This window comes from Panulirus ornatus, chromosome 73 (genome assembly GCF_036320965.1).
Source record: "Panulirus ornatus isolate Po-2019 chromosome 73, ASM3632096v1, whole genome shotgun sequence".
In the NCBI taxonomy this organism is placed as follows: domain Eukaryota; kingdom Metazoa; phylum Arthropoda; class Malacostraca; order Decapoda; family Palinuridae; genus Panulirus; species Panulirus ornatus.
In genome coordinates this window covers 13,175,052-13,200,265 of record NC_092296.1, presented here as the reverse complement: position 1 = coordinate 13,200,265, position 25,214 = coordinate 13,175,052, and the positions used below count along the sequence as shown (strand labels likewise).

Here is a 25,214-nt window from a genome sequence, read left to right as displayed (position 1 = left end):
GTGCCCCTAGGAATCAGTCTTTGGACTGCTGCTCTTTGTGGCTCACGTAAATATCGAACCTACCAGACCAGACCAGACGGACTGGACTTGACAACCTGTAAAATACCGTGATGAGAACGGGTCAGAGCCATAACTGACCTCCCTGTGAATATAATCAAGTAGAAAACAAGTTATGAGAATATGTTGGGAGTGACTTGGGTCAAGATGGACACTGTCCAACCTATGGCTGGAACACAGTGTCAGGAGAATTATAAAGGACACAGACTTTACCACCGAATATTATTATTATCTTTATTATTTATCAGAGCTAGGATGTTCAAGGAAAATGCTAGAAATGCCTATTTTTGCAGTTTCTCTGAGAAATTGCTTATTTCGTAGTGATATGCTTATTTTCTCTATTTTTATTATATGATTCTCTTGTGATAGAAATTCCTAAGTGTTTTTGAATTTCTATTTGCTTGCCTTCAAAGGAAATATTGTGCTCATTTCCATGAAGCAGATTTCTTAAAGTTAAAATGGAGCTTACCTCTAAGGCAGTGTTAACGGGTACGGTACATTGTGTGTGTGTGTGTGTGTGTGTGTGTACTTGTGTATGTGTGTGTATACATGTGTGTGTGTGTATATGTGTGTGTGTGTGTGTATGCGTATATACATGTGTGTGTGTGTGTGTGTGTGTGTGTGTGTGTGTGTGTGTATGTATGTATGTATGTATGTATGTATGTATGTATTATTGTATGTATGTATGTATGTATGTGTGTGTATGTGTGTGTGTGTGTATGTGTGTGTGTGTGTGTGTATGTATGTATGTATGTATGTGTGTGTGTGTGTGTGTGTGTGTGTGTGTGTGTGTGTGTGTGTGTATACTTGTGTATGTGTGTGTATACATGTGTGTGTGTATATGTGTGTGTGTGTGTGTGTGTGTGTGCTGTGTGTGTCTGTGTGTGTGTGTGTGTGTGTGTGTGTGTGTGTGTGTGTGTATGTATGTATGTATGTATGTATGTATGTATGTATGTGTGTATGTGTGTGTGTATGTGTGTGTGTGTGTATGTATGTATGTATGTATGTATGTATGTATGTATGTGTGTGTGTGTGTGTGTGTGTGTGTGTGTGTGTGTGTGTGTGTGTTTGTGTCTGTGTGTTACAGGGACAGTGTCTGTGCATATATCCCAAAAGGTGGTTATTCCTCTATGGCTCTGACCACACTGCTGTGATCAGGTGACTCTCAAACAGCACTAGACCCATTTCTCTTATGTTATCTAAGTGAGTCTTTTTCAAAATAAACAATTTAATTAAAGATTTAGTTTGGTTGTCATATGTTGCTTCGTGAATATTAAAAACAAAGGCGTTTCTTTTCCCTTACTTATTTTAGGAGAGAAAAGTCTAAATTGTGAGAATTTTATATAGAGACTGCCATGTCTTGACGCTAATGAATGTAATTTGCTTCTGGTCTCATTTTCTATAAAATGTAGTTTCATTTCTGTAATTTTCTTTTTGTGTCAAATAATGCCGGATGCTTCCTGTATTTCCTAACATTAGAAGTGTGTTATGATGGGAGATGTGGACATGTTGGTTACAGACAAGTTTGCTACAATGCATACTGTAAATGCAATTTTTGCCAACTTTTTCTGCTGAGAAGTAGCATTCTTTCAATGATGAAAATGAATGAAAACTATTTCTGCAAGAAAATGACTGTATAACATGATAACTTGTCAAGTGCTCTTTTGTGTTATTAGTAATTATTTGCTTGGTGGTTTTGTTGCCTTTTTTTGGGAGGGGAGGGTTATTGCTTATCATTATATATTTATGTTGTTTGTCATACCTATCTGCCATACTTTGTTAAAGGTTAGAAGTGCCTTAACATCCGAGTTCTGAAATTTATATAAGTCTAATCTAATCCTGGAACCACTTTAATACACCTGCATCTTCAAGGCTACACTTGAGGAGCAGCGTAAGATGGTCTCCTCTGGGGAGCGAGAAGGACATTATTTATCAAGCAAATGTTAATAAAATTATAGCTGTCATGTCCCTTGAGAAGAAAATTTTTCTATTCTACTGTAACTCCACCTTGGATGACACTTTCCCTTATCCCCCATTAACTGAAACTAATCCTATATCAATCCTTATAGACTCTCCCCTGGTTTAGAAATCTCTCTCTCTCTCTCTCTCTCTCTCTCTCTCTCTCTCTCTCTCTCTCTCTCTCTCTCTCTCTCTCTCTCTCTCTCTCTCTCTCTCTCTCTCTAGACATAGGCAAGGTATATTGACCACATGCCATCCATCATGTTTCGTAAAACTGGGTGTCTGAACTCGCACCTGAGCTTGCTCGTCTGTTCTGCTTTTCTTTGCAAACCAAAAACTTTTCCGAGTCTGCAGGGAGCATGTATTGGTACAGCCTATTTCAGAGTTGGGAGAATGTACTAACCCCCACAACTATCATGCTGTTCTGTTTTATCTCCTACTTTTTTCGACAATCAAGTTGAATCCCTCCTCAGCCCCTAGATCCATAAACATTTTGAATCTTAGTCTTCCTCGAACACCAATGTGGCTTTAGCAAGACATTTACCGATATCTGGTCATTGTCTCTGAGAGGCTTTGGAAAATCTTATGTTGTAGTTCTTGATGTGTCAAGATTTAGAAAGGGCATGACACATTTGTCTCATCTTCTGTGCTGGTCTCTTCTGGTTTTTCTCACTCATTTCATTCCCTCGTATTAGGAGCTTCTCATTACCATAAAGCTGAGTAGTCTCAGATGGATCAACCTCTCCCCCCCATCCTCCCTGTGAACAGCAGTCCCCCCTTAGAGTTCTGTCATGTTTCATAACCTCGTCCAACTCTTTATCAGCTATATTCTGTCTTCACCAGAAGACGTGATAGTCATGTGCTCATGTTTCAAGCACTACGTTCCTCCACTTCCTTTGAATCCACTCCACCCTCTCATTCGATTTGCATCTTGTGACTACTTTCTTCTCAGACTTGGAAAGGGATTTCAAAACTATTAGAGTACATGCAACATGGTTAAATTTAATTCCTCCAAAATCCTGTATTATGCCATCTCTATTGTAAATCCTCTACAACTTTCTCATCTCTCTGAATATGTACATAATTCCACCACTCACTACAAACATAATAGGAATTATCATGACATTGTATGAAACCCTACATTTATACAAATAGCTTTGTTTGCCTGAGAGAAACTGGTAATCATCATCAGGTGCAATTATTTTTTCCCCTTTTTAACAGTTGCTCTAATAATAAAAAGGACTGATACGTCTTTGTATTGAGTACTTCTCTCCCATCTTTGGGATTCTATCTCTGCATACTAGACTGAGTAGAGTCTAAAACAGAGTGATCTACCAACTCTCCCTGTCAGACCTCAAAAACCTTACCTACTTGCCCTACACCACAGCACTGGTTAAATTTCACCTCTCTTATATGTATTACTTTGGTTTCTGCTGTTTTACATGCCATTAGTTAGACCAGGTGGTACATGATCACTGTGTAGCCACTGGCAACTCAAGGGTGAGCTATGTTGTACCTGTTTCCTCCCTACACCACAAAGCTTTGTAATCTTTACATCCAGTGTCTTCACAACCACAACCAGCACCTTTTTTTTAAAAGACAGATTTTCCACATCAAAAACTCTTGGAATTTTTTCCCTCCTACTTCTCCTGCTCTTATCATTTTCATAATTCAGCTAAAGGCCTCTCATTGCTGTAGATTTTTTGTTCATGACTGGAGTCTCCAACATAAAATTGCTGACAGTATAGATATATAAGACCTAAATTGGAATGTGCTTCTCAAATTTGGTCACTGTACTGAAAATAATACACAAACATCTGGCACAAAAGGTCCAGAAGAGAACAGCAAAGGTGGTTCCTGAAATAAGAGACCTGAGTCAGAGGGAAGAGGATAGAGACCATACATATGCCCCTCATGGAAGAGAGGAAAGCAAAGGGAGACGATCACAAACTTCAAGTTTCCAAACTAGTTTGATGATGTCAACAGTATATTGTTCTTTGAGAGACAAAAGTAGAGCAACCATATGTCATTTTAAGAAAATACCCACGCACATATCAAAATGGTGGAAAGAAGTATTTTTATGCTTCAATATTAGTAGGTAGACAGAATGAATTAAGTGATGAATCTGTGAATAGTGATATGATATTAAAAAGTTAATGAGTTACATGATGTGGGGCCCCACAAATACACAACAACCTTCTCATATAGCTACAAGCATGGCTTGACAAAAACACCAGAGAATTAGTTCCAAGTTCCGATAGTGAATCAGTTGGCAGTAGTGGCTAAGTGTGTAAAGTGAATGTAGCTAGAAGGAAGAATTATGCCTCAAAACAAGGAACACATGCTGATTTGATATGTAAGAGATGCTAAGGAAAACATGAAAGCTTTAATGGTTCTTTAAGAAATTGGAGATGTTACAATTGCCAGCATTTTGGACATATTGCTTTTGCTTGTATGGCCCTTGCCAGAAGTGGTAAAGGTAGAGTAAATGTCATTGAAGGTGCTGAGAAGAAAATGGAAAACAGTATCAGAGTGCTAGTAATTCTGAATTTTATGATGATGATGATGAGAGTGCCCATGTGTTTACTATTAACACCAGTCATGAAGGAAAAGTTGGACATAGGTATAATGTGGACTTGTACATAAATGATACACCTGTAACCAAGGAAATAGATACTGTAGCTGATTTCTCTATAATGAGTAAAGGTACGTATGTGAGGTTATTTGCACTTGTGCCTTTAGAAGACTCAGGGTAGGTTAAGAACATACACTGTAGAGATTTACAACACAAGGGAAACTGAGTGTGAGGTAAAGTACAAAAATCAGAATTTGAAGTTCCATTAATTGTAGCTAGTTATGTGGATAGACCAACTTTGTTTAGTTAAGAACTGGTTGTGTGAGCTTAAGATGGATTGAAAGGAGATATTTAGTGTTAAAGTGTGTAACAGTGTTCCAGGTCCTGAGGAATTGCTTGAACAATATAAGATGTTATTTGATAAGGGGCAGGATGGTATAAAGGGTTTTGAGGCTCATATCACCATTGACAAAGATGTTACACCCATATATGCTAAGGCTAGACCTGTTCCTTGTTCATTGAAAGGTGAGATGAAGGAATTCGACAGACTTGTGGGTGAGGGAGTTATTGAGAAAACTGCCAAGAGCAATTTGGCTGCTCCTATAGTAGTTGTACCTAAAGCTGATAAATCTGTTAGATTATGTGGCGATTATGAAATTACCATTAATCAAGCTATTGAATATGAGCAATATCCCTTACCCACTTCTCAAGATTTGTTTGCTGCAATGACAGGTTGAACCATTTTCACAAAGTTAGACTTACTTGTCCCAGGCATATGCTCAAATCGGTGTTGATGCTGAAAGTCAGCAGTACCTTACCATCAAGATTCATAAAGGATTGTATAAGTTCAAAAGGTTGCCCTATAGGGGTTAAAAGTGCACGTAAGTTATTTCAGTGCATCATGGACAAAATTCATGTGCGTCTTCCAAGTGTGTTATATTTTTAGGATGAAGTTCTTATTGTTGATATTGACATCCAAAATTATGTCAAAATCCTAGCTACAATATTTGAAAGATTGTTAGCACACAATGGCAGGTTCAACAAGAGCAAATGTTCATTTCTAGCTGAAGAAGTAATTTATCTTGGCTACAATGTGAATGCGGAAGGGCTGAGACCAGTAAGAGACAATAAATTTTTCTGCTCCAAAAATGTCTGTTCTTGAGTGGACTTTCATTAGTTTTGGCCCCTTTGCATAAAGAAAGGGACTCCATGGAAATGGAACAGCGCAACTCAGTGTTCATTTGAGGATTGTAAAGCTGCTCTGTCTTGTACTGACGTTTTGGTCCACAATGATACCAGTAGAACACAAAAGCTTGCTTGTGATGCATTAGGCTTTGGATTATGTGCTGTCAAAAGTCAGATAATGGATAACGGTGAAAAAGGTCCCATTGCATACACTTCAAGAACTCTTACCCAAAGCGAGAAAAATTTTGCTTTGTGTATCATATTTGGAGCAAAGAAATTTCACCAGTATTTATGTGGTAGAAAATTTGTTTTAGTAACTGATCACAAGCCTCTCTTGGCAATTTTAGGTCCTGTATCACATGTTCCTACACTTACTGCTGCCAGAATGCAGAGATGGTCCGTGATATTATCTGCATATGACTATGACATACAGTACAGACGATCAGAGGATCATCCCAGTGCCGATGCTTTGTCCAGGTTTCCATGTAGTAGATCAGATGATAGAGTAGAGCTTAGAATTTATGCTGTAACCAGTCACCTCCAGATTGATTGCTCATGAAACCAGGAAAGATGTGTTAGGAAGAGTCGTGGAATATACACGAAAGGGATGGTCAAAGATTTGTCTATCCTTAGATTTTCAACCATACCATTTAAGATGTGAATTTTCCGTAGAACAGGGATGTGTGTTGTGGGGTATGAGAGTTAATTTCACAATGTTTTAGAGGCAAATTTTGAATGAACTGCATTTTGAACATCCAGCTATATGTGCTGTGAAAACAATAGGCAGAAGTTTAGTATGGTGGCCTAGATTGGACGGTGTAATAGAAATGATGGTACATGAGAGCTCCGTTTGTCAGAATATTAGGAGTATGCCACTCAGCACACCTTTGAAAACTTGGAAATGGCCTACCTGTCCCATTCAAAGAGTACACATTGACTTTTGTGACAAGGGAACAGACAAATTTCTGGTATTAACTGACAAACATTCAAAGTGGATTGATGTTAAGCACATGTATAGTACTATTGCTGGTAGCACCATTGATAAATTAGGATTAATGATTGCTGAACATGGAATACCAGAGGAGGTAGCATCTAAAAATGGTCCTCCATTTCAGTCATTAGAATTTAAAAACTTCATAAGGCTCAATGGTGTAAAGCATGTATTAACCCCACCCTAACATCCTACCTCTAATGGTGCAGCTGAGAGATCATTTAGAATTGTGAAATATGCACATGCTTAGCAGGTAATTCAAAGAACTGTTGGGAAATAAATAAAACTCAGACTAGCAAATTTCTTACTCAGATACAGAACTACATCACATAGTGTGTCAGGACGTACTCCTGTAGAGTTAAGGATGAAAAGACAGTTGAGAACAAGGTTAAGTTTAGTTAAACCAAGTCTGTTTTCAGTTGTAGAGAGAAAACAAGCTCACCAAAAGTTGTATCATGACAAGAGTTCCAGTGAAAGTGTTCAAGGTAAATGATAAGATGAGAGTTAGGAACATGGTTAAAGTTTATGGTACTGTACATGCCAAATGGATAACAGGTGTCATCGATAAAGTGTGTGGATCCTAGACTTATTAAGTTAAATGTAGTAACTCGGTAAGATATGTTCATGTAGATCACATCATTCATGCACATAATGAGATGAATGTAGCAGCAGAACATGGTGATAAACTTGATACAGTTGTGGATGATTGTCAAGGTGATGAGGTCAAAGATGATGTTCCCAGCATCCACTCATAGTGTCTACTGACTATGGTGATGATATGTCTGTCACAGATCATGCACAGAGTACAAGTAAAACTCCTTAAAACTTGATGGAGGGAATATTCCAAGAAGATCAAACAGAGTTATGAAACTATGATGAAATTAGACCTCTGATTATCTGAATTGTAAACAGACCTTTCAAAACTGTTTAGTTTGGAAGTTATAATTGTTGTTTTCTCTTCCCTTCCATGCCATATATAAAACTGTAAGTTTGTTTATTTAAGATTTGTAGCAACCATGATTTCTTTCTTTGAAAAGAAGCCGCAAGACGGCAGGTTTGGATGGTATTGCAGTGGAATTTATAAAAAAAGGAGGTGACTGTGTTGTTGATTGGTTGGTAAGGATATTCATTGTATGTATGGATCAAGGTGAAGTGCCTGAGGATTGGCAGAATGCATGCATAGTGCCATTGTACAAAAGCAAAGGGGATAAAGGTGATTGTTCAAATTATAGAGGCAAAAGTTTCTTAAGTATTCCTGGGAAATTATATGGGAGGGTATTGATTGAGAGGTTGACGACATATACAGAGCATGAGATTGAAGCAGTGTGGTTTCAGAAGTGGTAGAGGATGTGTGGATCAGGTGTTTGCTTTGAAGAATGTAAAAACATGATTTGTATGTAGCATTTATGGGTCTGTAAAAGGCATATGATAGGGTGGATAGAGATGCTTTTGTGGAAGGTTTTAAGAGTATGGTGTTAGAGGTAAGTTGCTAGAAGCAGTGAAAAGTTTTTTCTAAGGATGAAAGGCATGTGTACAAGTAAGAAGAGAGGAGAATGATTGGTTCCCAGTGAATGTCGGTTTGTGGCAGGGGTGCATGATGTCTCCATGGTTGTATAATTTTTCTAAGGATGGGTTGGTTAGGGAGGTGAATGCAAGAGTTTTAGAGAGAGGGGCAAGTATGCATTCTGTTGTGGATGAGAGGGCTTGGGAATTGAGTCAGTTGTTCACTGATGATACAGCGCTGGTAGCTGATTCAGGCGAAAAACTGCAAAAGTTGGTGACTGAGTTTGGTAAAGTGTGCAAAAGAAGAAAGTTGAAAGTAAATGTGAATAAGAGCAAGGTTATTAGGTTCAGTAGGGTTGAGGGACAAGTCAGTTGGGAGGTAAGTTTGAATGGAGAAAAACTGGAGGAAGTGAAGTGTTTTAGATATCTGGGAGTGGATTTAGCAGCGGATGGAACCATGGAAGCGGAAGTGGATCATAGGGTGGGGGAGGGGGCAAAAATCCTGGGGGCCTTGAAGAATGTGTGGAAGTCGAGAACATTATCTCGGAAAGCAAAAATGGGTATGTTTGAAGGAATAGTGGTTCCAACAATGTTGTATGGTTGCGAGGCGTGGGCTATGGATAGAGTTGTGCGCAGGAGGATGGATGTGCTGGAAATGAGATGTTTGAGGACAATGTGTGGTGTGAGGTGGTTTGATCGAGTGAGTAACGTAAGGGTAAGAGAGATGTGTGGAAATAGAAAGAGCGTGGTTGAGAGAGCAGAAGAGGGTGTTTTGAAGTGGTTTGGGCACATGGAGAGGATGAGTGAGGAAAGATTGACCAAGAGGATATATGTGTCGGAGGTGGAGGGAACAAGGAGAAGAGGGAGACCAAATTGGAGGTGGAAAGATGGAGTGAAAAAGATTTTGTGTGATCGGGGCCTGAACATGCAGGAGGGTGAAAGGAGGGCAAGGAATAGAGTGAATTGGAGCGATGTGGTATACCAGGGTTGACGTGCTGTCAGTGGATTGAAGCAGGGCATGTGAAGCGTCTGGGGTAAAGCCATGGAAAGCTGTGTAGGTATGTATATTTGCGTGTGTGGACGTATGTATATACATGTGTATGGGGGGGGGTTGGGCCATTTCTTTCGTCTGTTTCCTTGCGCTACCTCGCAAACGCGGGAGACAGTGACAAAGTATAATAAAAAGAAAATATATATATATATATATATATATATATATATATATATATATATATATATATATATATATATATATATATGAGTGTGTATATGTGTGTTATTAATTTTTCTTTCTATAATTGCCTCAGGATGGGTTAGTACAGCTAGTACTTTCAGCCATGAATAATGAGGCTTTCCAGTTTCAAAAATCTTGGATATCCCACCAACAGTTTCTGGGATATACCTTCCTTATCTTGCAAATTTCTTGTCCTCAGATGCAGAATCACTCAGATTGGCCCAGGCAGCCTGGGAGTCAGATCCCGTACCAGCCATACCCTGATGATCCTCCACCTAGTTATGATATAGCTGTGGGACAAGCCTCTCCAGATACAGCTGCACCAGACCAGTATGGGAAAGATTTTGCTCCAACATCACCACCTATCACCCTACCACATGTATATTCCAGTGGACATGTCTACGGTTTCCCCAACACTAACGTGGTGAGTTTATAAATTCATGCTATCATTGACGGTGTTCATTATTAATCCATTCATTTAGCTATACCTCATTCACTTCCAAATTTGTTAAAAATAGTACATATTTTTGTACTCAGTTTCAAACTAGAATTCTGAGAGACTGGCTGTTAAGTGTGAGGAAGATAGCAAAGGATTTGGTTCTTTCTTTAAATTGTAAACTTTTCTCTTATTTCATATGTACTCTTGTTTCACACATAGTCTTTTCTCTTTCAATAACTACTTTACTTTTTCATCCCACCACTCGTTACCCTCTCTGATCTGCCGACCTCCCCCCTTTCTCATGCACCTTTTGCATATGACATCATTACTTCCCTAAATACATCCTATCCCTCACCCACTTCCCTTATGTCATTTGCTCTCACCTTTTGCCATCCTACGCACAGTCTTTCCTGGTACTTCCTGACACAAGTGCCCTTTCCAAGCTCACTTACTTTCTCCACTCTCTTCTCCCCAACATTCTGTCTTCTTTTTTGAAAAGTCTGCAAATCTTCACCTTGCCTCCACAAGATAGTGATCAGTATCCCTCCAGCTGCCCCTCTCAGAACATTAACATCTAAAAGTCTCTCTTTTACATGCCTATCACTTAACGTGTAATCCAGTGACACCCTCTGACCATCTCTACTTCTCACATACGTATACTTATGTATATCTCTCTTTTTAAAGCAAGTATTCCCAATCACCAGTCCTTTTTCAGCACACAAATCCACAAGCTCTTCACCATTTCCAATCTAACACTGAATACCCCATTTACACTAATTATACCCTCAACTACCACATTACTCACCGTCATATTTATATCACTCATCACTAATACCCGGTCTCGTGCACTAAAGCTGCTGACACACTCACTCAGCTGCTCTCAAAACACTTGCCTCTCGTGATCCTTCTTCTCATGACCAGGTGCAGGAGTGTCAATAATCACCCATCTCTATCCATCCACTTTCAGTTTTACCCACATCATCTAGAATTTTCTTTCTTACACTCCCACACTTCCTGCTTCAGGATTAGTGGTACTCCTTCCTTAGCTCTTGTCTTCTCACCAACTCCTGACTTTACTGCCAAGACTTTTCCAAACCATTCCTCCTCTTTATCCTTGAGCTTTGCTTCACTCAGAGCTAGAACATCCAGATTTCTTTCCTCAAACATACTACCTATGTCTCCTTTTTTTCTCATCTTGGTTACATCCACACACATTCAGACACCCTTATGTGAGCCTTTGAGGATGATGAGCACTCCTGTTTGACTCCTGTTTCCCTTTTTAGAAATTGAAATACAAGGAGGGGAGGGTTTCCAGCCTCCTACTCCTGCTCCATTTAGTCATCTTCTATGACACGCTGGGAATATGTGGGAAGTATTCTTTCTCCCCTATGCTCAGCAATACACACACACACACACACACATACACACACACACATATCTATTTTTTTTTTTTTTTTTTTTTAAACTATTCGCCATTTCCCGCGTTAGCGAGGTAGCGTTAAGAACAGAGGAATGGGCCTTTGAGGGAATATCCTTACCTGGCCCCCTTCTCTGTTCCTTTTGGAAAATTAAAAAAAATAATGAGAAGGGAGGATTTCCAGCCCCCCGCTCCCTCCCCTTTTAGTCGCCTTCTACGACACGCAGGGAATACGTGGGAAGTATTCTTTCTCCCCTATCCCCAGGGATAATATATATATATATATATATATATATATATATATATATATATATATATATATATGAAGTCTGTTGGGGATGAGAGAGCTTGGGAAGTGAGTCAGTTGTTGTTCGCTGATGATACAGCGCTGGTGGCGGATTCATGTGAGAAACTGCAGAAGCTGGTGACGGAGTTTGGTAAAGTGTGTGGAAGAAGAAAGTTAAGAGTAAATGTGAATAAGAGCAAGGTTATTAGGTACAGTAGGGTTGAGGGTCAAGTCAATTGGGAGGTGAGTTTGAATGGAGAAAAACTGGAGGAAGTGAAGTGTTTTAGATATCTGGGAGTGGATCTGTCAGCGGATGGAACCATGGAAGCGGAAGTGGATCATAGGGTGGGGGAGGGGGCGAAAATTTTGGGAGCCTTGAAAAATGTGTGGAAGTCAAGAACATTATCTCGGAAAGCAAAAATGGGTATGTTTGAAGGAATAGTGGTTCCAACAATGTTGTATGGTTGCGAGGCTTGGGCTATGGATAGAGTTGTGCGCAGGAGGATGGATGTGCTGGAAATGAGATGTTTGAGGACAATGTGTGGTGTGAGGTGGTTTGATCGAGTAAGTAACGTAAGGGTAAGAGAGATGTGTGGAAATAAAAAGAGCATGGTTGAGAGAGCAGAAGAGGGTGTTTTGAAATGGTTTGGGCACATGGAGAGAATGAGTGAGGAAAGATTGACCAAGAGGATATATGTGTCGGAGGTGGAGGGAACGAGGAGAAGAGGGAGACCAAATTGGAGGTGGAAAGATGGAGTGAAAAGGATTTTGTGTGATCGGGGCCTGAACATGCAGGAGGGTGAAAGGAGGGCAAGGAATAGAGTGAATTGGAGCGATGTGGTATACAGGGGTTGACGTGCTGTCAGTGGATTGAATCAGGGCATGTGAAGCGTCCGGGGTAAACCATGGAAAGCTGTGTAGGTATGTATATTTGCGTGTGTGGACGTGTGTATGTACATGTGTATGGGGGGGTTGGGCCATTTCTTTCGTCTGTTTCCTTGCGCTACCTCGCAACCGCGGGAGACAGCGACGAGGTATAAAAAAAAAAAAAAAAAAAAAAAAATATATATATATTTTTTTTTTTATATATATATATATATATATATATATATATATATATATATATATATATATATATAATATGGTTTTTGTAACATTGTTACAATAAATTAACATTCATTAATGAAAAAATTTTTAAAATATTCACCATAAATCATCAAATACTGACTGACACTGTTAGCAGTGTGAGTGGCAACACAACATGGTGCATAGGTGACATATGATGGGTGGCACCCTGCTTGTCCTGTTTCTTTATCTCTAATATGTACACGAATCAGTCAAACTCTCTCCAGCCTTCATGTTATTCTTCAGATCATAAGTGATAATCATAAAAGTGAATAGTATTTAGCCTCATACAGCACAAAATCCATCTCAACAATAAATGATTTCTTTCACTCTTAGTTGCTGGGACTGATGTCTATTGTGTTGACAAATGTTTTCACAATTATAAATATTAGTCACTTATCAAATAAATACACTACCCACGGTATGTGGTATCTCAAAATAATAAAGAAAATATGGTCTATTTATTTATTTATTTATTTATTTATTCATTTATCTATTTGTCGCTGTCTCCCACGTTAACGAGGTAGCGCAAAGCAACAGACGAAAGAATGGCCCGATTCACCCACATACGCATGTATATACATACAAGCCCACCTTTGCACATATACATACCTATACATTTCAACGTATACATACATATACATACACAGGCATGTACATAAATACACATGTACATATTCATACTTGCTGCCTTCATCCATTCCTGTCACCACCGTGCCACACATGAAATGGCATCTCCCTCCCCCTGCTTGCGCACGAGGTAGTGCTAGGAAAAGACAACAAAGGCCACATTCGTTCACGCTCAGTCTCTAGCTGTCGTGTAATACACTGAAACCACAGCTCCCTTTCCACATCCAGACCCCACAAAACTTACCACGGTTTACCCCAGACGCTTCACATGCCCTAGGTCAATCCATTGACAGCACATCTACCCTGGTATACCACATTGTCCCAATTCACTCTATTCCTTGTACGCATTTCACCCTCCTGTATATTTAGGCCCCGATGGCTCCAAATCTTTTTCACTCCATCCTTCCACCTCCAATTTGGTCTCCCACTTCTTCTCGTTCCCTCCACCTCTGACACACATATCCTCTTTGTCAATCTTTTCTCACTCATTTTTTCCATGTGACCAGACCAGTTCAATACACCCTCTTCTGCTCTCTCATCCACACTATTACCACACCTCTCTCTTACTTTTTGATTACTTACTTGATCAGACCACCTCACACAACAGATTGTCCTTAAACATCTCATTTCCAACACATCCACCCTCCTCCGCACAACCCTATATATAGCCCATGCCTCACAACCATATAACATTGTTGGAACCATTATTCCTTCAAACATACCCTTTATTGCTCTCTGAGATAACTTTCTCACCTTCCACACATTCTTCAATGCTCGCAGAACCTTTACCCCCCTCCCCCATCCTGTGATTCACTTCCATGGTTCCATCCACTGCTAAATCTACTCCCAGATATCTAAAACACTTCACTTCCTCCAGTTTTTCTCCATTCAAACTTACTTCCCATTTGACTTGTCCCTCAACCCTACTGAACCTAATAATCTTGCTCTTATTCACATTTACTCTCGGCTTTCTTCTTTCACACACTTTACCAGACTCAGTCACCAGCTTCTGCAGTTTCTCACCTGAATCAGCCACCAGCGCTGTATCATCAGCAAACAACAACTGACTCGCTTCCCAAGCCCTTTCATCCACAAAAGACTGCATTCTTGCCCCTCTCTCCAAAACTCTTGCACTCACTTGCCTAACAACCCCATCCATAAACAAATTAAGCAACCTTGGAGACATCACGCACCCCGCCAGCAAACCAACACACACACACACACACACACACACACACACACACACACACACACACACACACACACACACTCACACACACACTCACTCACTCACTCACTCACTCACTCACTCACTCACTCACTCACTCACACACACACACACACACACACACACACACACACACACACACACACACACATGGGGAGTGCTTATCCTCCTCAAAGGCTTAGGTTGGGATGGCTAAATGTGTGTGGATGTAACCAAGATGAGAAAAAAGGAGAGATAGGAAGTATGTTTGAGGAAAGGAACCTGGATGTTTTGGCCCTCAATGAAACGAAGCTGAAGGGTAAAGGTTGAAGAGTGGTTTGGGAATGTTTTGGGAGTAAAGTGAGGGGTTGGTGAGAGGACAAGAGAAAAGGAAGGAGTAGCACTACTCCTGAAACAGGAGTTGTGGGAGTATGTGATAGAGTGTAAGGAAGTAAACTCTATTTTGATATGGGTAAAACTGAAAGTGGATGGAGAGAGACGGGTGATTATTGGGGCCTATGCACCTGGGCATGAGAAGAAAGATCATGAGAGGCAAATGTTTTGGGAACAGCTGAGTGAGTGTGTTAGCAGTTTTGATGCATGAGACTGGGTTATAGTGATTGGTGATTTGAATGCAAAGGTGAGTAATGTGGCAGTTTAGGGATTAATTGGTGTACATGGGGTGTTCAGTGTTGTAAATGGAAATGGTGAAGAGCTTGTAGATTTATGTGCTGAAAAAGGACTGGTGATTGGAAATACCTGGTTTAAAAAGAAAGATATACATAAGTAGGAGAGATGGCCAGAGAGCGTTATTCAATTACGCATTAATTGATAGGCAAATGAAAGAGACTTTTGGATGTTGATTTGCTAAGAGGTGCAATTGGAGGCATGTCTGATCATCATCTTGTGGAGGCGAAGGTGAAGATTTGCAAAGGTTTTCAGAAAAGAAGAGATAATGTTGGAGTGAAGAGAGTGGTGGGCGTAAGTGAGCTTGGGAAGGAGACTTGTTTGAGGAAGTATCAGGAGAGACTGAGTGCAGAATGGAAAAAGGTGAGAGCAAAGGAGGGAAGGGGAGTGGGGGAGGAATGGGATGTATTTAGGGAAGCAGTGATGGCTTGCGCAAAAGATGCTTTTGGCATGAGAAGCATGGGAGGTGGGCAGATTAGAAAGGGTAGTGAGTGGTGGGATGAAGAAGTAAGATTATTAGTGAAAGAGAGAAGAGAGGCATTTGGACGATTTTTGCAGGGAAATAGTGCAAATGACTGGGAGATGTATAAAAGAAAGAGGCAGACGGTCAAGAGAAAGGTGCAAGAGGTGAAAAAGAGGGCAAATGAGACTTGGGGTGAGAGAGTATCATTAGATTTTAGGGAAAATAAAAAGATGTATTGGAAGGAGGTAAATAAAGTGCCTAAGACAAGAGAGCAAATGGGAACATCAGTGAAGGGGGCTAATGGGGAGGTAATAACAAGTAGTGGTGATGTGAGAGGAGATGGAGTGAGTATTTTGAAGGTTTGTTGAATGTGTTAGATGATACAGTGACAGATATAGGGTGTTTTGGTCTTTGGTCGAGGTGGTGTGTGAAGTGAGAGGGTCATGGAGAATGATTTGGTAAACAGAGGTAGTGAAAGCTTTGGGGAAGATAAAAGCCAGCAAGGTGGTGGGTTTGGATGGTATTGCAGTGGAATTTATTTAAAAAGGGGGTGTCTGTGTTGTTGACTGGTTGGTGAGGATATTCAGTGTATGTATGGCTCATGGTGAGGTGCCTGAGGATTGGTGGAATGCATGCATAGTGCCACTGTACAAAGGCAATGGGGATAAAGGTGAGTGCTCAAGTTACAGAGGTATAAGTCTGTTGAGTATTCCTGGAAATTATATGGGAGGATATTGATTGAGAGGGTGCAGGACATCGGATTGGGGAAGAGCAGTGTGGTTTCAGAGGTGGGAGAGGATGTGTTGATCAGGTGTTTGCTTAGAAGAATGTATGTGAGAAACACTTAGAAAAACAAATGGATTTGTATGTAGCATTTATGGATATGGTGAAGGCATATGATAGAGATGCTCTGTGGAAGGTATTAAGAGTATATGGTGTGGGAGGCAAATTGCTGGAAGCAGTGGAAAGTTATTATCGAGGATGAGAGGCATGTGTATGAGTAGGAAGAGAGGAAAATGATTGGTTCTCAGTGAATGTCAGTTTGCGGCAGGGGTGCATGATGTCTCCATGGTTGTTTAATTTGTGTATGGATGGTGTTGTTACAGAGGTGAATGCAAGAGTTTTGGAGAGAGGGGCAAGTATGCAGTCTGTTGTGGATGAGAGGGCTTGGGAAGTGAGTCAGTTGTTGTTCGCTGATGATACAGTGCTGATTGCTGATTCAGGTGAGAAACTGTAGAAGCCGGTGACTGAGTTTGGTAAAGTGTGTGAAGGAAGAAAGCTGAGGGTAAATGTGAATATGAGCAAGGTTATTAGGTACAGTAGGGTTGAGGGACAAGTCAATTGAGAGGTAAGTTTGCATGGAGAAAAACTGGAGGAAGTGAAGTGTTTTAGATATCTGGGAGTGGATTTGGCAGCGGATGGAACCATGGAAGTGGAAGTGAGTCACAGGGTGGGGGAGGGGGCAAAAGTTCTGGGGAGTGTTGAAAAATTTGTGGAAGGTGAGAACATTATCTCGGAAAGCAAAAATGGGTATGTTTAAAGGAATAGTGGTTCCAACAGAGTTATATAGGTTGTGCGGAGGAGGGTGGATATGTTGGAAATGAGATGTTTAAGGACAACATTTGGTGTGAGGTGGTTTGATCAAGTAAGTAATGAAAGGGTAAGAGAGATGTGTGGTAATGAAAAGAGTGTGGTTGAGAGAGCAGAAGAGGGTATATTGAACTGGTTTGGTTACATGGAGAGAATGAGGAAAGATTGACCAAGAGGATATATGTGTCAGAGGTGGAGGGAACGAGGAGAAGTGGGAGACCAGATTAGAGGTGGAAGGGTGGAGTGAAAAAGATTTTGAGTGAACGGGGCCTGAACATGCAGGAGGGTGAAAGGTTGTATGACAGAATTTGTTCAAGAAATAGGGCCCCGCTAATATTAAACTCTCTCTCCTATCTGTTATCTGTATCTCTGATGCCTGTTCCCTTCTGGAACTCCTTTGAGGGGATAGCCATGACATTAGTATCTCCATAACTAGTGAACTCCAGTGCTGCTTTTTAGCCTTTAGTGCCTCATCCTTAAGAGGCCACTGGCAAAGGGCAAGTCTAGCACAGTGTTTGCAAAGGCTCTTGCTTAATGTTCCTACTTACTTCTTTTACCTAATGCTCCTGCTTAATGTTTCTACCTAATACTTCTACCTAATGTTTTTACATAATGCTCCTACGTAAATGTTCCTACCTTCTACTTCTGTCTGTTGCTCCTACCATTTTGCCAAAAGGCAGGACTAGCACACAGTCCTCCCCACAGGATACTTTGGAGTTATGAAGAATGAGCTGTGGGAGTTAGGTGTTGTCAAGTGTTATGTGTGACAAGGAGAGATTGTATATTTGTGAACAGAATGCCAGTACTCCACGTGTGGGTGAGGCAGTAATAAAAGATGGCTACCCAGGTCAGAGGAGTGCAAATTGACAACCACTGAAGTACCAACTCCACATACAGTAATGATAGGTAATTACAAATAGGTAATTAATCTTGAGTTTTAAAGTGGTACCTGCAATCACGTCTCCCTCTATTTCAGGTTTGCTGGTGTTACCGTATTTCATTATGACTAACTTCTTCAGCTACAAATGTTATTTTTACCTTCCATAAGCCTATCCTCCTATTCTTTACCCCTTGTCTTTACACTTTTTGCAGCATCTTTCACTTTATTATCATTATTATTATCCCTGGGGATGGGGGAGAAAGAATACTTCCCATGCATTCCTCATGTGTCGTAGAAGGCGACTAAAGGGGATGGAAGCAGGGGTCTAGAAGCCCTCCCCTCCTTGTATTTTGACTTTCTAAAAGTGGAAACAGAAGAAGGAGTCATGCAGGGAGTGCTCATCCTCCTCAAAGGGTCAGATTGGGGTGTCTGAATGCGTGTGGATGTAACCAAGATGAGAAAAAAAGGAGAGATAGGTAAAATGTTTAAGGAAAGGAACCTGGATGTTCTGGCTCTGAGTGAAATGAAGCTCAAGGGTAAATGGGAAGAGTGGTTTGGGAATGTCTTGGGAGTAAAGTCAGGGGTTGGTAAGAGGACAAGAGCAAGGGAAGGGGTAGCACTACTCCTGAAACAGGAGTGGTGGGAGTATGTGATAGAGTGTAAGAAAGTAAACTCTAGATTGATATGGGTATGGGTGATTATTGGTGCATATGCACCTGGGCATGAGAAGAAAGATCATGAGAGGCAAGTGTTTTGGGAGCAGCTGAGTGTGTGTGTGTTAGTAGTTTTGATGCACGAGACCAGGTTATAGTGATAGGTGATTTGAATGCAAAGGTGAGTAATGTGGCAGTTGAGGGATCAATTGGTATACATGGGGTGTTCAGTGTCGTAAATGGAAATGGTGAAGAGCTTGTAGATTTGTGCGCTGAAAAAGGACTGGTGATTGGGAATACCTGGTTTAAAAAGAGAGATATACATAAGTATACGTATGTAAGTAGGAGAGATGGCCAGAGAGCGTTATTGGATTACGTGTTAATTAATAGTCGTGTGAAAGAGAGACTTTTGCATGTTAATGTGCTGAGAGATGCAACTGGAGGGATGTCTGATCATTATTTTGTGGAGGTGAAGGTGAAGATTTGTAGAGGTTTTCAGAAAAGAAGAGAGAATGTAGGGGTGAAGAGAGTGGTGAGAGTAAGTGAGCTTGGGAAGGAGGCTTGTGTGAGGAGGTACCAGGAGAGACTGAGTACAGAATGGAAAAAGGTGAGAACAAAGGACGTAAGGAGATTGGGGGAGGAATGGGACATATTTAGGGAAGCAGTGATGGCTTTCGCAAAAGATGCTTGTGGTGTGAGAAGCGTGGGAGATGGGCAGATTAGAAAGGGTAGTGAGTGGTGGGATGAAGAAGTACGATTATTAGTGAAAGAGAAGAGAGAGGCATTTGGATGATCTTTGCAGGGAGATAATGCAAATGACTGGGAGATGTATAAAAGAAGGAGGCAGGAGGTCAAGAGAAAGGCGCAAGAGGTGAAGAAGAGGGCAAATGAGAGTTGGGGTGAGAGAGTATCATTAATTTTAGGGAGAATAAAAAGATGTTTTAGAAGGAGGTAAATAAAGTGCGTAAGACTAGGGAACAGATGGGAACATCAGTGAAGGGGGCTAATGTGGAGTGAGAAGGAGATGGAGTGAGTATTTTGAAGGTTTGTTGAATGTGTTTGATGATAAGAGTGGCAGATATAGGGTGTTTTGGTCGAGGTGGTGTGCAAAGTGAGAGGGTTAGGGAGAATGAATTGGTAAACAGAGAAGAGGTAGTAAAAGCTTTGCGGAAGATGAAAGCTGGCAAGGCAATGGGTTTGGATGGTATTGCAGTGGAATTTATTAAAAAAGGGGGTGACTGTGTTGTTGACTGGTTGGAAAGGTTATTTAATGTATGTATGACTCATGGTGAGGTGCCTGAGGATTGGCAGAATGCTTGCATAGTGCCATATTACAAAGGCAAAGGGGATAAAGATGAGTGCTCAAATTTCAGAGGTATAAGTCTGTTGAGTATTTTGGGGAAATTATATTGGAGGGTATTGATTGAGAGGGTGAAGGCATGTACAGAGCATCAGATTGGGTAAGAGCAGTGTGGTTTCAGAAGTGGTAGAGGATGTGTGGATCAGGTGTTTGCTTTGAAGAATGTAGGTGAGAAATACTTAGAAAAGCAAATGGATTTGTATGTAGCATTTTTGGATCAGGAGAAGGCATATGGTAGAGTTGATAGAGATGCTCTATGGAAGGTATTAGGAATGTATGGTGTGGGAGGCAAGTTGTTAGAAGCAGTGAAATGTTTTTATCGAGGATGTAAGGCATGTGTACAAGTAGGAAGAGAGAAAAGTAATTGGTTCTCAGTGAATGTCAGTTTGCGACAGGGGTATGTGATGTCTCCATGGTCGTTTGATTTGTTTATGGATGGGGTTGTTAGGGAGGTGAATGCAAGAGATTTGGAGAGAGGGGCATGTATGCAGTCTTTTATAGATGAGAGACCATGGGAGGTGAGTCAGTTGTTGTTCACTGATGATACAGCACTGGTGGCTGATTCGGGTGAGAAACTGCAGAAACTGGTGACTGAGTTTGGTAAAGTGTGTGAAAGAAGAAAGCTGAGAGTAAATGTGAATAAGAGCACGGTTATTGGGTACAGTAGGGTTGAGGGACAAGTCAGTTAGGAGGTACGTTTGAACGGAGAAAAACTGGAGGAATGAAGTGTTTTAGATATCTGGGAGTGGATTTGGCAGAGGATGGAACCATGGAAGCGGAAGTGAGTCATAGGCTGGGGGAGGGGGTGAAAGTTTTAGGAGCATTGAAAAATTTGTGGAAGGCGAGAACATTATCTTGGAAAGCAAAAATGGGTGTGTTTGAAGGAATAGTGGTTCTGACAATGTTATATGGTTGCGAGGCATAGGCTATAGATAGAGTTGTGCAGATGAGGGTGGATGTGTTGGAAATGAGATGTTTGAGGACAATATGTGGTGTGAGGTGGTTTGACTGAGTAAGTAATGAAAGGGTAAGTGAGATGTGTGGTAATAAAAATAGTGTGGTTGAGAGAGCAGAAGAGGGTGTTTTGAAATTATTTGGTCACTTGGAGAGAATGAGTGAGGAAAGATTGACCGAGAGGATATATGTGTCAGAGGTGGAGGGAATGAGGAGAAGTGGGAGACCAAATTGGAGGTGGAAAGATGGGGTGAAAAAGATTTTGAGTGATCGAAGCCTGAACATGCAGGAGCGTGAAAGGTGTGCAAGGAATAGAGTGAATTGGAACGATGTGGTATACCAGGGTTGACTTGCTGTCAATGGATTGAACCAGGGCATGTGAAGCGTCTGGGGTAAACCATGGAAAGTTCTGTGGAGCCTGGATGTGGAAAGGGAGCTGTGGTTTCGGTGCATTATACATGACAGCTAGATACTGAGTGTGAACGAATGTGGCCTTTGTTGTCTTTTCCTAGTGTTACCTCACGCACGTGCGGGGGGGGAGGGGGTTGTCATTTCATGTGTGGCGGGATGGCGACGGGAATGAATAAGGGCAGACAGTATGAATTATGTACATGTTTACATATATATATATATGTCTGTGTGTGTGTATATATATGTATACGTTGAGATGTATAGGTATGTATACGTGCGTGTGTGGACGTGTATGTGAATACATGTGTATGTGGGTGGTTTGGGCCATTCTTTCGTCTGTTTCCTCATGCTACCTCGCTAACGCGGGAGACAGCGACAAAGTATAGTAAAATGAATAAATCATCATTATTATTGTTATCATTATTATTATTATTATTATTATTATTATTATTATTATTATTATTAGTATTCATATATCTATTATACATAATCGCTGTTTCCCGTGTTAGTGAGATAGCACCAGGAAACAGGCAAAGAATGGTCCATCCGCTCATGTACAAGTTTACATACATAAACACCTATATACGCACATATACATATACATATCAACATATACATACTCGTACATAGACATATATATGCACATATACATACATATACATAACATATACATACATACATATACATACACAAACATATACATATAAACACATATACATATTCATACTTGCTTGCCTTCATCCATTCCTGTCGCTACCCTGCCCCACAGGAAACAGCATTGCTGTCCCCTACTTCAGCAGGGTAGTGCCAGAAAAACAAAAAAGGCCACATTCGTTCACCCTCAGTCTCTAGCTGTCGTGTGTAATTACACTTAATCACAGCTCCCTATCCACATCCAGGCCCCACAGACCTTTCCATGGTTTACCCCAGACACCTCACATCCACTGGTTCAGTCCATTGAATGCACGTTGACCCAGTATGCCACATCATTCCAGTTCACTCTATTCCTTGCATGCCTCTCACCCTCCTGTATGTTCAGGCCCCAATCGCTCAAAATCTTTTTCACTCTATCCCTCCACCCCCAATTTGGCCTCCCGCTTCTCCTTGTTCCCTCCACCTCTTACATATAAATCCTCTTTGTTAATCTTGTCTCACTCCTTCTCTCCATATGTCCAAACCATTTCAAGACAACCTCTTCTGCTCTCTCAATCACACTCTTTATTTCCACATATCTCTCTCATCTTTTCATTACTTACTCGATCAAACCACCTCACACCATATATTGTCTTCAAACATATAATTTCCAACACATCCACCCTCCTCTGTACATCCCTATCCAGAGCCCATGCCTCACAACCATATAACATTATTGGAACTACTATACATTCAAACATACCCATTTTTGCTCTCTGAGATAAAGTTTTCTCCTTCCACACATTCTTCATCACTCCTAGAACCTTCGTCCCCTCCCCCACCCTGTGACTCACTTCCCCTTCCATGGTTCCATCCGCTACTAAGTCCACTCCCAGGTATCTGAAACACTTCATGTCCTCCGTTTTTTCTTCATTCAAACTTAATCCTAGTTAACTTTTTCCTCTAACCTACTTAACTTAATAACCTTACTCTTATTCACATTTACTCTCAACTTTCTCCTTTCACACTCCTTTTCAAACTCAGTCACCAACTTCTGCAGTTTCTCCCAAGGATCAGCCATTAGAGCTGTATCATCGGTGAACAACAACTGACTCACTTCCCAGGCTCTCTCATCCCCAACAGACTGCATACTTGACCTTCTCTCCAAAACTCTTGCATTTACCTCCCTAACCACCCCATCCATAAACAAACAACCATGGGAACATCACACGTCCCTGCTGCAAACTTACATATACTAGGAACCAATCATTCTCCTCTCTTTCTACTCATACCCATGCCTTACATCCTTAGAAAAAACTTTTCACTGCTTCTAGCAACTTAACTCCCACACCATATACTCTTAAAACCTTCCACAAAGCATCTCTATCAGCCCTATCATATGCCTTCTCCAGGTCCATAAATGCTACGTACAAATCCATATGTTTTTCTAAGTATTTCTCACATAAATTCTTCAAAGCAAACACCTGATCCACACATCCTTTACCACTTCTGAAACCACACTGCTCTTCCCCAGTCTGATGCTATATACATGTCTTCACCCTCTCAGTCAATATCCTCTCATATAATATCCCAGGAATACTCAACAAACTTTGTAGTTCGTAGTTTGAACACTCACCTTTATCCCCTTTGCCTTTGTACAGCGGCACTATGCATGGATTCCGCCAATCCTCAGGCACTTCAACATGGTCCATACATACAGTGAATATCCTTACCAACCAAGCAACAACACAGTCACCCTTTTTCTTAATAAATTCCACTGCCATACCATCCAAACCTGCCGCCTTGCTGGATATCATCTTCCGCAAAGCTTTCACTACCTCTTTTCTCTACCAAACCATTCTCCGTGACCCTCTCACTTTGTATACCACCTAGACCAAAACACCCTTTATCTGCCACTCTATCATCAAACACATTCAACAAACCTTCAAAATACTCACTCCTTCTCACTTCATCACTACTTGTTATTACCTCCCCACTTCCCCCTTCACCAGTGTTCCCATTTGTTCTCATGTTACGCACGTTATTTACTTCCTTCCAAAGTATCTGTTTATTCTCCCTAAAGTTTACTGATACTCTCTCACCCCAATTCTCATTTGCCCTCTTTTTCAAGCCTTGCGCCTTTATCTTGACCTTCTGCCGCTTTCTTTGAAAAGTCTCCCTGTCGTTTGCACTACTTCCCTGCAAGTATCGTCCAAATGCCTCTCTTTTCTCTTTCACTAACAACCTTCCTTCTTCATCCCACCACTCTCTACCCTTTCTAATCTGCCCACCTCCTACCTTTCTTATGCTGCATGCATCTTTTGTGTAAGCTAACATTGCTTCCCTAAATACATCCCATTCCTTACCCACTCCCATCACATCATTTGCTCTCACCTTTTGCCATTCTACACTCAGTCTGTTCTGGTACTTCCTCACACAAGTGTCCTTTCAAAGCTCTTTTACTCTCATCACTCTCTTCTCTCCATCATTCTCTCTTCTTTTTTGAAAAGCTCTACAAATCTTCACCTTTGCCTCCACAAGTTAATGATCAAACATCCCTCCAGATGCCTCTTTCAGCACATTAACATCCAGAAGTCTCTTTTACCTGCCTATTAGTTAACATGTACTTCAATAATGCCCTTTGACCATCTCTCCTACTCATATACATATACTTATGTATATCTTTCTTTTTGATCCAGGTATCCCCAATCAGTCTTTTTTCTGCAGACAAATCCACAAGCTCTTGACCATTTCCATTTACAACACTGAACACCCCATGTACACCAACTATAACCTCAACTGCCACATTACTCGCTGCATTTAAATCACCCATCACTCTAACCTGGTCTTGTGCATCAAAGCTGCTAACACACTCACTCAGCTGCTCCCAAGACACTTGCCTCTCATGATCATTCTTCCCTTCACCAGGTGCATAGGCACCACTAATCATCCATCTCTCTTCATCCACTTTCAGT

General features: G+C 40.9%; 1 protein-coding gene across 1 annotated transcript in view; it reads left to right on the top strand.

The window, feature by feature from the left end:
• Nucleotides 1–25,214, top strand: part of LOC139748288 (uncharacterized) — a 75,962-nt gene that overhangs the window by 39,633 nt on the left and 11,115 nt on the right. The window contains exon 2 of the mRNA XM_071661275.1: nucleotides 9,704–9,928. Coding sequence (XP_071517376.1) covers nucleotides 9,704–9,928 — 225 coding nt within the window. The remainder of the gene's footprint in view (nucleotides 1–9,703; nucleotides 9,929–25,214) is intronic.